This window comes from Copadichromis virginalis, linkage group LG7, assembly GCF_057382275.1.
Source record: "Copadichromis virginalis isolate Kocher_CV1m ecotype Utaka linkage group LG7, C_Virginalis_male_GT1.1, whole genome shotgun sequence".
NCBI lineage: Eukaryota > Metazoa > Chordata > Actinopteri > Cichliformes > Cichlidae > Copadichromis > Copadichromis virginalis.
Genome location: NC_140624.1, coordinates 36,258,612 through 36,274,286, shown reverse-complemented (window position 1 = coordinate 36,274,286; position 15,675 = coordinate 36,258,612). Strand labels below are relative to the sequence as shown.

Sequence of the window (15,675 nt, the reverse complement as noted above, 5' to 3'; positions counted from 1 at the left end):
CTTTATTCTAAATAGATTTCCAATTTATAGATGGCACAAGTTCACTTGACTCCTAAATAATGTCAACTGGAGGTCTGCATGAAGAATTACGTTTTACCACTGTAATAGTTCATCTCAGCTTGTCAACCTCCTGACTCTTGTTTTCTTTGAAGAGTGACACAGCTTTGCAGGATTTGGTGCTACAGATAACAGAGGTTTGACTTTGAATCAAAACTCCTATCTTATCTTTCTGGGTCTCATATTGACCTATTTCTCATTACAACATCTAGGATGTTCTGTGCTGTTACTGCTGCATATTATTAGCAACAAAAAACCCAGCTTGATCTCCTTTCCAACTGCACATGAAGGAAACCTGTCCCTACAATTTAAGCCTGTTTTTCTTTTCTTTTTATTATTATGCTTTGTAGTAGATGTACTTGCACTCAAAGATTTGTTTCTATGTATCTGTGGAAAATGTATGTATTATCTTGATTTTTCAAGTGAACTGTTAAAAAACAAAATAAAACCTTGCAGCAGTCGGTGTTTCAAACATCAGTTGTGATGTGCAAAAGTTTGTCCACCCAACTTTGGTTTTTTTAAACTTTGTACTTTTATCCTAACATTTTTTTTATCTTCCCTATCGTGTCCTGACTTTCACAGTTTCCATTACCTGGTATTTTTTCATAACATTTCAAACAGTGGAAAATGTCAGGCTGCCTCCTGAAATGGCTTTGACCCACTGAAACATGGACAGAGGGCATCTGGGGGTGTGCTGTAATGGACTGGACTGGCAGTTAAATGGAGCTTTTCTACGGTCACCACTCAAAGTAATCTAGACTACAAGCCTCATTCGATCATAGATTCATAAAGTGCTTTATTCTGTACACTTTAAGCACTTTGTCTGCCTCATATTCATGGGCACTGATGTAATGAAATGTGTAGAAGCTGGACAATTTTTGAGTCCTGTGAGTTCCCACATGGGACCAGTTGAAGAAAAACATGTTCTGCCCCAGAAGCAGGACCAGTGCTTTAGGATCTTTGTCACCACTCTGTCATATTCCTCAAAATGTTGCTCGACATTTTAAAGACGTTTTTACAGTGTGATTGGCTCATAAACTGTGTATAAAAGCTTGATGTTCCCTCTAAATCATAAAGGCAATGGCAAAGTGATTCCTTTGGTTGCAAAAAGGAAAGCAGTTTATAGATGTTTATGGAAAATTGTCCCTTCTGCTGAATAAATGTGTGATTTTATTGAAAAATGATCATTTTAGGTTATGAATTCAGTTTCTAGCTTCAAGTCTTAATTAATACAGCACGAATTTCATTTTCAAAATTATGGTACCGTATAAAGTAAATTAAATGTAGGTTATGTTTTGGAGCTACAATGTGATCAAGCATGTAATTGTGCTGTTTTTCAGTCAGATTCCCCTCTTACAAAACAGAAAAAAACTAAATTATAAGAGCTTAAATGCTCAGCTCAAGGTTTCAAAACAGGACTCACAAACCAGTAAGCACTGGCTATTTCAGATTTGTGCATGCAGTCTTTGGCTGGGCTGCAGGAGGTTGAAAGGAGTCCTTGTCATGTGGGAAGATACTTGTTATGCAGTAATTTTTAGGTGGGTGGCACATCAATAAGATTTGGCCATGATTACAAATTGCTATCCTCTTTGGGTGTCAGCCAAAATACAGTTCTCAAATTATGTCAAATGTTATAAAAAGCTACTTTCGGCTACTCCTTTTAATCATAAGGGCTTTACCACAATGGATATCTTGACAGATAGTGTCACCTGCTTCAAAATGTATTATCATGTAATAAAGTTTTCCCTTGATTGATGTGTTTTTCCTTATAATTTACATGAAATAGCATATCTCTTTCTTCTCTTGAGTCTGTAATAACATGAATGCTTGTTTTCCTTATCCCGATTCTCTCCTGACTTGGTGGACTGTCTCCGTTTTAGAATCACAAATTTGGAGCAAGCAGGCCTCTCTAATGTGTAACAAAAACATTGATCCATATCGATCCAACTCTGAGCCCTCACACAGGGCTTTGCAGCATGTTAGGAGCAGAGCTGGAATCTAAAATTCGTAAGAGTCTCTGTGTTCTCTGCAGCATCAATGCTTCAGCTCGGCATCAGGACAAGCGAGCGAGCACCGAGTGGGCTCACACATCTATAATTTATGCAAGGACTTCACACTACATGAGAAACGCATCAGATAGGCAAGCATCCATCTGCAGATGACTCATTTAGGCGACCCATTTCAAAGGCCTCACTGGCTCTGTTTATATCAAAGAAACATCAGAGCAGGACCTATTTCACGTCTCGCTTCAATCAGATAATGTGGGCGCCATATTAAAAGCGTCCAACTTCTACAGACAATTGTGTTCTGCAAAATGCTGCTCCATCACTTCTCATTTATGGTTCTTCGCAGCATTCAGCTTCGACATGTTCACGTCAGAGCAAATGTGTTCTGAAAAATGCTCTCGTGAAACACTGCCACACGGAGTCATGCGCTAAAGCATGTAGGAGTTCAAGTGCGACATCGGTTTCTGTCTTCCGCTTCATTTCCTCTTTATGGGTTTCATAAATGAGAGATTTGTCATTTAAAAGCACTTTGAAGATATAACGCGAGTATAGATGACACTATAGCAAGAAAGGTTTTATTCTCATAAGCGCGGCTGTAAGTGGCTGAAGATGGTCCTGGATTTGGTGTCATTTTTAGTTCTTTGTTGTATTATTGAGTTTGAGATTTTGACTGGGTTTTCTGTTATTTTAAGTGTTGATTCATATATTTGCTTGGTTGAATTGTGGGTTCAGATTTTGCTATCTTTGTAGAAATGTTGAGTTCTTGTGATGCTGTTAAGTCTTTCATTTCTCCTTTCATGTCATGGTTTTCCAGATTTTGTTTTGTAGTCTTGCATTTTGGCTCATGTTTTCATTCTTATTCTAGTACAATGAGGGTTCTGATTAAATGGAGTTGTAGATTCTTGTTTAGACTGTTTACTGTCCTAGTGTTAGTTTTCAATTTCTTGACTTTTATTTAGCTTCAGCTCCCTAAATTAAATTTTATTTCCCTCAGTTCCTTCCTCTATTTCTCTGTATGTCGCTTATTCTGATAGTTTTATCTGCAGCAATCTGTAAAAAATAAAAAATAGAAGAGGCTATGTCACACTTTGGGGCAGCAGTTCAGCCTGCGGTGCTGGTGACCTTGTCAAATTGATGCAGTTACTATATGAATGCAACACCATGAAATACCATCTAGAAAGTGTCAGATTGGCAACAGCTTCATTTTTCAACATGACAATGATCCCAAACTCGGATCACTGAATTGGTCATGGATTGGCCTCCCCAGTGGCTGGAGCTCGACATTTTTGAAGCAGTGTCCTGACAAGGCAGCCAATACCCAGAGAAGAGCTTTGAATGTCCTTCAATGTATTTTCGAACTTGTTAGAATTGTACAACCTGTGTCTTTCCCTTGTAAACTGTATTTCCATGTACATTTGCACGTTTCAATAAGCTGCTGCACCTATTTCCCATTTTACTTGCAAAATATACAGAAATAAGAGGTGACTCAAGACCTTTGCAGAGTATTTTACTTTGCATATTCACTTTGTATTTTACTCTCATACATAAATGAAAATGAAGTGGGAAGGTAAATAAGTAGAACATTTAATGAAAAATAAAAATGAATAAGGGATATCAACATATGTCACATTTTATTTTAATTGATGCCTAATTTATTTTACTGTTATATTTGTTGCATCTAATTAAATATTTATTTATTTATTTAGCAGTAGTTGTCCTCCTGTAACTCCTTTCGTGTATTCGTGTGATTTTAATGATAAGCATTTTTGTTTCATTCTGGCTTTAAAACAGACACATACACACACCCATATACGCACAAAATATCCTTTCCTCACAGTGCAGAGGACAGTGTTGGTGTTGTATGGGTCTGTGTTACATCTGTGTGGGTGGGTGGCTTAAAGTGTGAACTCGGGGAGTGTGTACATGTGCGTACACTTCCACGTGGATTTTCACATATGTGAGGAAAGCTTCATACTATGTTTAAACGCCTGTGATGCTCTTTGTGTGCTCGGCTGCATGCACTTCTTGCAATGGCCTCGCTGAGCTGGGGAGTCTTTATGAAACTGTGTTGAGCTGCTCCAGCAACACACAAAACAACTTGTTATATAATTGCTGCAGAGCAGACTTGTCCGGCTTTATTGATGTGTTAGCATTGTGGATGAGTGGGCTGGAAAAGAGACACAGGAGGGTTCATCTAATAAGAGGCCTTCATGCCATCAGGGCCGTACAATAAGTGGTGAGATTAACAGTAACTGGCTGTGGCAGCAACACCAAGACTGGAAGAATAATCATTAGATGTTTTGTTCAACGTTATTGTTTCTTTCAATTGTCAGTGCTTTGATCATTTGCTCTTAAATATGTGGCAGACACACTGAAAGCAGTATGCGGTCAGGCTTTTTGTTTACTCGCCTCAATTTGGAAAACGATGTCTGAAAATGGATCTGTCCAGGCTGAGCTCCAGAGGGACACTATGTACCAAAAATCCTGGACTCTAACACACTAGTTTGTCAATAATTCATAGTAATTCTCTTTTCTTGAAAGGTTTATGACTACAAAAAGATTTCTCCCTTTGGAGCTACGGTATTGATTTGTTACCTATGGGGATGTTTCCTTCCTCTGCCTCCAGTCATTTTTTTGTGGTTATTATTTTTTTTGCCACTATTTTTGTTAAAAATGTGTCACTGTTCAGTGATAACTAAAGATTTTTGGATTTTGGGAAACCCAAAGGATTTTAATTTGAAAAACATCCTATATTTTATAAAACATATATACATTGAGCTCCTGTTCTTTAAAGATTAATGTTGTTATGAAAGTTGTGTGAACTGAATAGCAACTGGGAATAGTGTGATGAAGAAACATGTTTCAAATTCGTTCAGAGTACTGCTTTGTGTGTACAGCAGTGTAAAGACTTATGTGGGTGTACATACACCTATCATCCACAACAATAAAACCACTAACAGGTAAAGATTGTAACACTAATCATGTCATTAAAAAGGCTACTGTGAATCCTTGGGTCATGGTATTTATATGGACCTTGATACATACTGCCCTTTAAACTTATTTTAAAAACCAACAAACAATATTAGAGAGAAAACCCCAAGGATCAGTCAATTCTCTACAAGCAAGCACAGGCACAGACCTCTGGCTCTGGGAGGGGCAGCCATCTGCTGTGGTTGGTGGGTGAGGGGAAAAGGAAAAGGAAAAAAAGGGACAGCACACAGGCTGACCACGAGCAACAGACTGGGTAAAATGCAAACTGCAGGAGAGAGCAGATAGAATTGAATGACATGCAATAGTGGCAGATAAATGCATACGCACTAAAACGTGGGAGTAGAGAAGAAATGCTCGGTGTATCATGGAAAGTCACCCAGCAGCCCTAGCCTGTAGCAGCATAAACAAGCTCAAGTCTAATCTTAAAAGCAGAGAGGGTCTTTCTCCTGAACCCAAACTGGATGCTGGTTCCACAGAAGGAGACATGATACCTGAAGGCTCTGCCTGCTATTTGCTATGATGACTCTAAGACATGATGAGGTCTCATCATTCAAGACTTTGCGCAGTAGAAGGATTTTAAAGTCAAACTGGGCTAGAGAAATGCAAAGAGACCAAAATGTTGACTTACACCATCTCAGTCTATAAAGGATCCCGTCCTCCTGCCGCCGATGTTTAACATCACGGGACGTTAGCTAATCAACAAACAAACAAAAAACACCCCCAAGGGTTAGACCAGTGGTTCCCAAACTTTTTTCGCTGGGCCCCCCTTTGTTTTACAAGAAAAATGTTCGCGCCCCCCCCCCTCGCGCGCGTACGCACACACACGCACGCACAAATACATCCTCCAACAACACACACCCATATTTTGCTCATTTCACACCTCAAACATTTAGTAAACAATTAAGCAAATACAAGTAATCTGCAGGTAGTAAGAAAATAAACTACTAACTCTTTTACGCTATGTCCGCACCTACACCGGTATTTCTGAAAACGCAGCTGTTTAGTCCAGGGGCGATTTTAGCCATTTTGGGGGGTGCTTCAGCCAAAATTAATCAATGCACCCCCAAAGATTTCTTACTTTTTTTGACAATATTTGCTGTTTGTGTGACACACTACTAAAAGTATAACAAGCATACAGTACTGTACTTGTTTGAGACATAAGATTTTAACAACAAAAGTATAGATACCCCCCCCCCCTCCCAAAATGGTTTGTTCCGGGTCGCCTCTCCCCTACTCTGGCTCTAGCCTCTTGCTGCCAGAGCGATGGTGGCTTAGACGCAGCAGAGCGGAAGTGTAAGTGCCTGGCTTAAAACAGGACATATTAGCTGCATTTAACCTTCAGTTACTCTTTATATAGTTAGGTAGGAGTCAGACCATGTTTCTTTTTAGCTGAAAAACATTACACCAGGTAACCTGCAGTGTTGAAAACATGTTTTCCGACAATGTTTGCTACCCTACAATCCGTCCTGCTCTGTAGTAAATTCAGCGACATTTGACCGTCCTGTTGCTCCCATTGAAATGTATACAGCCTATTTAAAATCTAAAACTTGTCCGTAGCCTAAAGTTGTTACCACTGTCCTGTTTGAAATGGATACTAACTAGCTAACTGACTGAATGCCCCTTAACCTTATAACGCCTGTTGTGTGTGTGTTTGTGTGTAGAGACAGCCAGGTCCATAATGGATATAAGGAAGTTTTTTCAAAAAAAGGAGTCACATTCAGGTAAAAGTGTAAGATCAAATGATCCGTCAATCAAGAATAATGTTGGATCAGTGTTTCAATGTTTATATCTTTTATTAGATGTTCATGTGGTTATTTGCCTTTTGGTTGAAAGTACACTGAGAGGACTTTTTGTTAGCGATCTTAATAGAATTTTTTTCATATTAATGTAATTTTTCATCTAATTGAATACAATCTATTTGTGTATGATTGTCAGTCCAAAGAGGGAGCGAGGAAAGAGGGGAACGTGAGGACAAAGTACAAGGTCAGGAAGAACCAGGTAAGGAAACAGACAGGGAACAGTGACAGGCACAACAGAAACTATTAAACTGACAAAGAGAAAAAACCTGATTTTACTCACACAATCTGGAAGTTGTGTTCTCCCTATATTAAAGCTGCTATACAGAATCTGCAAAACAAACTGGGTTGAAACATTTTTGACCCTCTTTAACAACATTCCAACATAACATTATAATTGATTGGGGAGATTAAAATCAATGATATATTTTTATGTGGTTCAGCCACAACTCTACTAAAACCTCAGCCAGTAATAGGTAGGCCAACTTTTGGACCGTCCACTTGTCTGTATGACTGCCGCAGTACGTACGTGAGGAGCTGTAAAGAGAAGCAGAGTTCTCTGTTTATATTCTAAAAATGTTTTAAGCTTGTTTCAAAGATTCTGTACTGCAGCTTTAAATGTTTTCCAAAAGCACACACACACTTACCTTATCAGTGTTTCAGTGTGATACCACCTGAGAAAATGTCAAGCTCTCCTAAGTACCACTATGAAAGCATAAAACTCATAAATCTTACAACACAAAATTATTATTATTAAATTAGTAAAATTAGTATCTACAATAAAGATTTTTTCATACATTGTATACATTCTACCACAGGCTAAGTTGCCTCCATTTTTATAGTTTTATTAATATTTTGTAATAATTTATTTGTAATAATTTATTCTGTTTTGGGAGTTTATTTTTATGTATCTGTATTATATTATACATACACATTAAAAGTGAATCTCTGTCCAAAAAATGCACTCAGTTTACTTTTTACTCACTATGAGCATCATTCATTATTCTCCCCCAGTAATTAAGGTTAGGATTTTTTCTATTCCAATCCATTCTTCTTTTGCAGCATTTAAATAACATTGATCAGATTTGATGGTTTTGTTACAGACTTTTCAAAAAAGTGTTTTGCTTTTCTTTCACAAATGTGGGGATTAAATTGTGTAAAATGTACAAAACAGTAATGTCATGTATTAAGATGAGGACCCAGGCACAGAGAGACTTGATGAATTTAAGAATCTTATGATTTAATAAAGAAATTTGCAGACTTGCACAGAAATGGTAAAATTATGATGACTGATAACGGAGATGAAGACAACAGACGATGAGGACAGGGAGGAACAGGGGTTTAAATGCACCAAGGAAACAGTCAGAGAGAACTTGGGACAACCTTTAAGGATGCAGGGACTGACAGAGACAGGTTTATCTTGCATGGCTGGGCAGCTCTCTGGGTGCTCAGCACCCCCAAAGTTCTGATCCTATAATCGCCCCTGGTTTCGTCCACACGTAAACGGCGTTTCGAATCACCGAAAACTGAGATTTTTTAAAACTCCTTTTTTGCTTTTACGTGTGGACGAGGAATACAGAGTTCGTCACGCAACGTCAAAGGTATGTGCCTTTTTCACGTCAGCTGTGCGCCACGTTATTGTTTACATGACATGAATTGCAGAATGACAGATAGTCAGATTAACAGTATTTTGTCTCTATCTTCAGGTTTTACACTCTTACATATAAACACGCAGTTACTGTCCCTCCATTTAGAAAGGCAGAGGCGTCACTGTGTGATTATTTTACATGTAGTTGTTTTTTCCTGTGTAATAATATTCAACATTGCTATCAAGAAATTTTTCAAAAAATGCCTCTCTGTGCAAAATGGGTGTAAAAACATAAACAACTGTGGGATACTGTTTGTCTGTGATTTAGACAGGGGGAACAAATCGTGGCAAATAAATTATTACTGATGTTATTTGTATCCCGCTGTAACTTTACTGTATAAAGAGCTAACATCTCCAATATGTCAGGAGTAGTTAGTCGTTACAACAAGTGTTTGTGAACTAAAAATCAAGAATGTGGGATACTGTTTGTCCATGATTTGAACAGCCCAGCGCTGCTCCCGACAAAGGGAAAACCAATTCTGCAGGGGAGACCTACCTTGGCACTTGTGCAGGTGAAGCCAAAGGGAAGATTTGTTCCACCATATTTTCTAGTCTTTGGCTTAGAATGAAGTTGGTTTGGAAACATATTCAGCTATGCTTCATCTCCTGCTTTGCCTTTGTGTAGGCGCCCCGTGCTAGCAGTGTCCATGCCGCGCCCCCCCTGCAACGGTTCTGCGCCCCCCACACTTTGGGAAGGTCTGGGTTAGACTAATCTTTCTGTCAAACTCTTCTCTTGTTGCTCTTTTCCTCTCTTCCACTCTCTGTGTGAATGCATTTAAGTGAGTGAGCAGCTAACAACGCTTTTGTGTTTCAGGGGTGGGATTCCTCTTGGCTTCCTTCCATCCTTCGGTCCTGTTCACCCGGAGATGATGAGAACATCCATTTGTCATCGTCTCATTGTGCTGCTGATACTTAAGCTGAGGGAAGACATTCAGTTGTCGCCTGATCACTGATTAAGACCGTTAGTGATGTTAGTTCCCCATGTCCGTATTTTTGCTCTGTTTTTGACGGTGACTTACACTTGCCTGTTTTCTTCCTCTGTGCAGAAAATCCTGGTATGTTCCTGAGAAAGCATTTCAGAGAGACAATCTGTTGTGTAAAGAGTTAGTGAAGGACTTGAACCGTCACTAACTTGAAACCCTCATGTTTGCCTTTTGTTTCTGTTCATCTTGCTGTAAATAAACCTGAGTCACCCACTTTGAGTCCAACATCCTCCATAGTCCACAAAACAAATTACATTTGAAGGGTAAACCACTCTCTCTAGGGCCCAGTGGAGTTATGAATCCTCTGCAATCAATACCATGACATGAGTGACCCCTTGCTGGGCCAGAACCGTGGAGAATTTTGTGTCGTATAATGTTTATGTAAGCCAGTGTATGTAAGCCGACTACTGTAACCATTAAACTAGTTTTTTTAACAACCCGAAACCATCAGTAGAATTAAAGAAGTTAAAGAAAATTAGAGCAGACGATGTTGTGACTTATTGCCCTTTGCCTTCTGTTGTTCAGCTGATATCTGTCCACTTATCTTCCCTAATTAAAGCAGACTAAATCATTCTCTCTTATGGCACTAGCAGCATGAAGCCTGCAGCTACAGCACACAGCTGTTTCAACTCTGCAACACAGTGTGTGGTATTGCAAGTGCTGGGTCTAATTTTGTGGTAAAAATCTACATTAGCATTCACTGTGTGCAGCTTGGAAGCGAGGATGGGCAATCAGATCCCAAAAAACTAAATCTAGGACACATAAATGCAAAGAACTTGTCTAATATTCTTCCCCATGCCACAGCAAAAATGATGATAATAAAGACAAAAACTCTAGGAACTTCCTTCCACAGCCTTACCTTGTATGGAGTATTTCCCTCTCTTTATTGTAGCTGCATTTCCTTTTCTTTGTAGTAGTCTTCAACATTTTCCTGTCAAATGCGCAAAGCCTTTGACTTTGTGGTGACTCACAATGTCCCCTGTTGGTCATACTCTACTCTAACCTAAATGTGAGTGATGTTGACAGTCTTCTCTGCTTTCTTAGCAGCCATTGGATAAAAGTAAAGTGTCTTTACAGCAGATGCAAGTTTTCCAAACTTGAACCAATCAAAATGCGGGACACTGCCTCAGTTTGTGGGATGGGGGATGGGCAAGGGACAAATATGCAGGACAAATCCATGTAAACAGGGACACCTGCACACTCTAGGGACAGACAGCGGCTGGCAGCTTGGCTTTTACCCTACAATTGATTATCAGACTCCCAGAGGACCAATGAATATGTCTCCGTGCCTCAGGGATGTTCAGGTAGGATGATGGGAAATCTCTAATAATGGCTTTAATGTAATGGTGCATGGTCACATTCTTGGTGTATATGGGCGTTTTCAATTCAATTCAGATTTTTTTTATGTAGCACTAAATCACAACAACAGTTGCCTTAAGCTCTTTTCTACAGTAAGGCAAATAGCCTATGGTGTTCTGGAGAAAACCCCAACACTCAAAGGTCCACTGCTGCATAACTAAAGGATGATTCAGGGTTGCCTGATCCAGCCCTTACTATAAATCTTATAGAAAAGAAACGTTTTAAGTCTAATTCGAAAAGTAAGGAGGACACCTGTCTCCCAAATCTAAATAGGGAGCTTTGTGTTGCTAGTTTCATAAGCGTGTTCTGTGAATAGACCAGTATCCCGAGTGAGAGAAGCTTGATCAGAGATTGTTATGGTTGAGCACCCAGAGAAAGGTGCAGCATATATATGCTGACAACATACAAGAACCTGCTCTATTAGGGTGCAGACCATCACTCTGATAAGCCCTCCAAGCTCTCAGAACAAGTTAAAGTTGGCTATAAAAGTCATCTTGTAGTTGCAACAGACTGACTAAGCTCAGCAAGCAACTGAAATGACCCACCCTGCAGTAGAGAGTAGGAATTGTGTCTGAGATGAAAGTGCGGTAGTTCAGAGACTCCATTTGATCCGACATGGACTACAACATACTTCAACTTAGCGTGGTCCCATATAGTCCCCGGAATTTCGCTGTCTAATTCCAGAACTCAGGTATCTTCATCCCGATATTCCAGGCAACAGGGTCTCATATAACCACGGCCGTGAAGCAGGATGGAGCAAGAATCAAGGTGAGGATCAGCTGTGGTGTCATGGAAGGACCTGGCTGTGGATGGACTGTGAGATGGTGCACAAGACCATGGAGAAACCAAGACCGTGGCATCTCTTGTGGAGCCAGGGTGACAGCCAGTGGGGTGGCAGGTTTCATTGAGGAGCCTGGTCTAGTTAAATTGCCTCCAGTGTTCTTCAATGGAGACAGAGGCTTCTCATTAGTGCAGCAAAGTCCCAGTCAACTGGATGCTAAATTTGTTGATTAGCTGGCTGTCCTGGGAGCGCGGGCTGGAATCTGGACACTTTCTCCAGTACTTGCTCTTTCAGATTGTGGTCGCAGGCTTCACTTGCTAGGCAGTACTGCTCACTCGGTCTACTTTGGTTGTGGCATCCAGTGTGCTCCAGTTACAATAGAGTCACCTTCTTGGTAGAGGGTGGCAAACCTTTGGTCCAGTTCGGTGACACAACAAAAATAAAACTGAGTTAAATGCCTGATTCTGTCTAGATCAGGACGCAGAACCTAATTTCCTGATTTAAAAACAACGATTGAAAAAGAAATGCTAAATTATTTATCTAGATTTAGAAAATAGAGTCCTACAAGACCCACTGTTAGACTAAAAGTACACCAACAGAACAACACACAAGCGCAGTAGTGAGACACACAATCTCTTTTTAAATTAACTTTGTGTAGGTTTGTAATACAACCTACACAAAGTTAAATTCATGCAACACCTTTCTCCATTCGTTTTTTATTAGAACTACTGGTAAACATGTGTCAGGTTTCCTGCGAAATTGAACCGTCATGCCTAATATCCCCTTTGTCAGTGCACATTGTTAAAGTTATAAAGAAAACAGTCAGATCATACTTGAGAGGAGCTCACTTTGGAAGGAGAACAGCCTGCAGCTGATGAATGTTGATTTCTTTCAGCCTTGTGATTAATTTATCAGCTCACTGCGAGCAGAGAGACACCACAGTGTTTCAGTGATTTAGAATTCGGAGCACTGTTCAAACACTGGCCTCATTTCAAAACACCTTTTTTTTTTCCTACGTAGGAATTGTTAATACCGGGAATAAACGCATGTACTCTCAGGGGAAATATTGAAATAGTATCCAGCTTATTATGATATTAAAAATAAAATGATAAACTGATAAACATCAGTTTATCATTTTATCATTATCATTTCATTTGAATCCTTCCGATTAAATATCCTCTTTTTAATCTTTTTCTTTTCATTTTGGTGTTAATGACCGTTTTGTTACAGAAAGATCTTTTGACGTTTCCTGCAGTGATGAATAAACTCATTGTCTCACTGCTTTCCATTAAAAAAAAATTGAGAGAACATTTCCTCCGTGTGAAGCTCTCCGCTGTGTGCAAGCGCGTGTGTGTTGTAAAAGCCAGTTTCCTAGGTAACCAGGAGGTTGATTCTGCTCGTGTCTTCAGCTGCAGGGAAGCAAACAGTTTCATCAACAGAGGGGTCAGATATAATGCAACATCCACAATATCTACAGTGTGTTTCTTTTACTTCGCCTCTGCACACACACACACACACACACACGCACACACACACACTATCCTTTACAAACACACTTCTCTCTCTCTCTCTCTCTCACACACACACACACACACACGTACAAAAATTAGAGAAACAAGACAGGCGAGTCATCTTCTGCAGAAGAGTGACGGGCTATGACTGATGATGCCGACATCCTGTGTGATTAATGAGCTGCTGACGGAGGTCGGTCCAGTTTACGAGAGAGAGCAGTATGAGAAATCAGGCTCTCTTTCCAGTTCCAGTTCCGGGGGGGCATGACTACTGTTATACTAAAAAGACAAACGCCTTCCCTCCTCCCTTCTGACCATTTCAAATTTTATGCACCAGCAAAGCCCACAACGCTGATATAATTTTTTTTTGCAGCCCATTCATACTGCTCCTGCCTTTCGTGTCCTGTTATGACAAACATGATGATCGAGTGTGTTTTTAACAAGTGATTACATGTATTTTTCATAGGATTAGCTTCTTCGCCGGCATCATTAGTAGCTGAAGCAGCAGCAGCAGCACAGCACGCCAACGCGCAAAACTCCGGAGCAGGGAACCGATACAGCGGGAGCGCGCACCACAGGCGCGCATGCACAGCTGTCAGGACCAAGGACAGCAGCAGCAGCAGCAGCCGCTCAGCCCGGAGCAACCAGCGCGCCACGCATCGGTGCTGAGTTCGGAGAAAGCGCACGGGAACAGAGGCTGGAGAGAGCGATACTCGCCCCGGAGAGGAAGCCGTAAAAGCGTGGGCTATGGTTTAAGTCTTTGTGGCTGCCACTAGAAGGTTTTGCAGCTCCTCAAAGGAGAGCAAAGAAGGTGGACAATGCGGGTTAGATGTCCCCGGTTGACAGCCTGTCTCTAACATGATCATGCACATTCCTCCGCATTGCATATAACCAAACCACCTTTTTTTGGACAAAGTCTTCCTCTTCCTTTTTTGGCCTCCCTCCCTCGCTATCACCGCCCACCTGGATTGTGCCTGCAGTCGCGCATTCAACTGGCTGAGCTGTCCAGAAGCTGGTCGAGCCGACCCGCCACCGGGGAGAAAAGCGACCGGGCTGCGCTGTGCTGTTTGGTGGTCCACACGATGCGTCTGTTTCTGCTGGCGGTGCTCTTCTCGTGCTCCTGCGCGCGGGCCGGCTGCGAGCCGAAGATCGTGAACATCGGGGCCGTCCTGAGCCAGAAGAGATACGAACAGGTCTTCAAAGATGCCGTGACCCAGGCCAACCAAGTCTATGGCAGGGACAAATTCAAGCTGACCGCCATCTCCGTAACGCATAAATCCAACGCGATCCAGATGGCTCTCTCCGTCTGCGAGGACCTCATCTCCAGTCAGGTACAGTTTACTGCCAATGGGCTCTAGTTGCCTTATTCATATCTTTTAGTATATTTGCCACGAGCTAAATGCCAAGTCCACCTACCTAAAGATAGTTGCATCCGGGTGTCTTTGAGGGACTGCTTCTTAACAGAGAAAGTTTGTGCTTTCGGTGAAATTGCTTACATTTCAGAAGCATCTTTGTTTTTTCACCTTTGCACCGTTGAAGGGATTGGTTGTCATAACTAGCTTATTAGTCTCAAATTCTGAATTAAACCTAGACAGACTATTTTATTAGATCTTCAGCTGCAGAATATCTATCAAGCAGGAACATGTTAATGTAGGGGCAGGAAGTTAGACTACATATTATGCTGGCCTTCTGTTGTTCCATTTGGCACTATTCCACACTTTAACTCACATTTTAGTTCACTTTGTATAATACACTGATCCCTCTACAGCTTCATCTGTTTTCCAGAAATCCAAAAATAGGCTGTGGTTTGGGGCAATAACTCGGATGAGAGGGCAATTGTACTTTATAGGACACCCAGCTGCAGAACAACTCAACTGCAAAGGAACCAGTCAGGAGTGAAAATGTGCAATATGTAATTTGTGATTAATGGCTTGGCTCTGACCGTGCGTGTTGCATGATGAGTGAACATTTTGGAAAAAGGAGGCTGGAATGGTTTGAGGTAACAGTTTAGTATGTTTGGTGGATAATGACCTCAGTTCCTCTGATAGTGATCCGAAGCATGGGTGGCATGAGAAACTGTCTTTGTAAGGTATACTAGGAGGAGGCGCATGTTAAGAATGACCTGAAATGTGAATTATCTTGGAGATTCACGCCATTTGTGCTGCAGATGTAGCCAGCAAAACATATGTCATAAGTAATACATGATTAGAGAGTGTGTGCCTTTGAGAGTTGAAGCATGCTGACAAATGCACCGACCATCCTCTCGTGGTGATGCTCAACACAGCTTTTAAAAAGCGCCAACATTATGTCACAGCATGTTGAGGCGTGAAGTCCCTCTTGCTCTCACTCTTCTTTCTCCCACACACATAATTAAGCTTTATAAAAAAAAAGAAAAAAAACACCCACAGCTTCAGTGTTGCTTTCATGTCCCTGGTCCTCTGCTTAATACAACGAGTCTAAGAGACACAGGCTTGTAGGAATAAAACCATCATATTCTGTCTCTGTCATACAAAGTAAGAGTGTACAATCCACCCACACGAGAT

General features: G+C 40.9%; 1 protein-coding gene and 1 long non-coding RNA gene across 15 annotated transcripts in view; both read left to right on the top strand.

Moving 5' to 3' along the window:
• Positions 1–6,287: 6,287 nt before the first annotated feature.
• Positions 6,288–9,918, top strand: LOC146705534 (uncharacterized). Of its 3 annotated transcripts, XR_014921703.1 has the most exons (7): positions 6,288–6,347; positions 6,716–6,775; positions 6,990–7,052; positions 8,944–9,010; positions 9,124–9,194; positions 9,313–9,459; positions 9,545–9,918. It is a non-coding gene; the product is annotated as an uncharacterized LOC146705534 (long non-coding RNA). The 3 variants fall into 3 exon arrangements; XR_014921702.1 differs by having other exon boundaries at positions 9,313–9,918; XR_014921704.1 differs by lacking the exon at positions 8,944–9,010 and having other exon boundaries at positions 9,313–9,918.
• Positions 9,919–13,991: 4,073 nt separating this feature from the next.
• The window catches only part of grin1a (glutamate receptor, ionotropic, N-methyl D-aspartate 1a), a 35,320-nt gene continuing 33,636 nt past the window's right edge, over positions 13,992–15,675 (top strand). For 10 of the 12 annotated variants that reach the window (XM_085463232.1, XM_085463227.1, XM_085463226.1 and 7 more), the window contains exon 1: positions 14,141–14,463. In XM_085463232.1, coding sequence (XP_085319358.1) covers positions 14,215–14,463 — 249 coding nt within the window. In that variant the 5' untranslated portion in view covers positions 14,141–14,214. Of the gene's footprint in view, positions 14,464–15,675 lie in introns of all 12 variants that reach the window. The other 2 variants (XM_085463234.1, XM_085463233.1) reach the window with 1 other exon arrangement.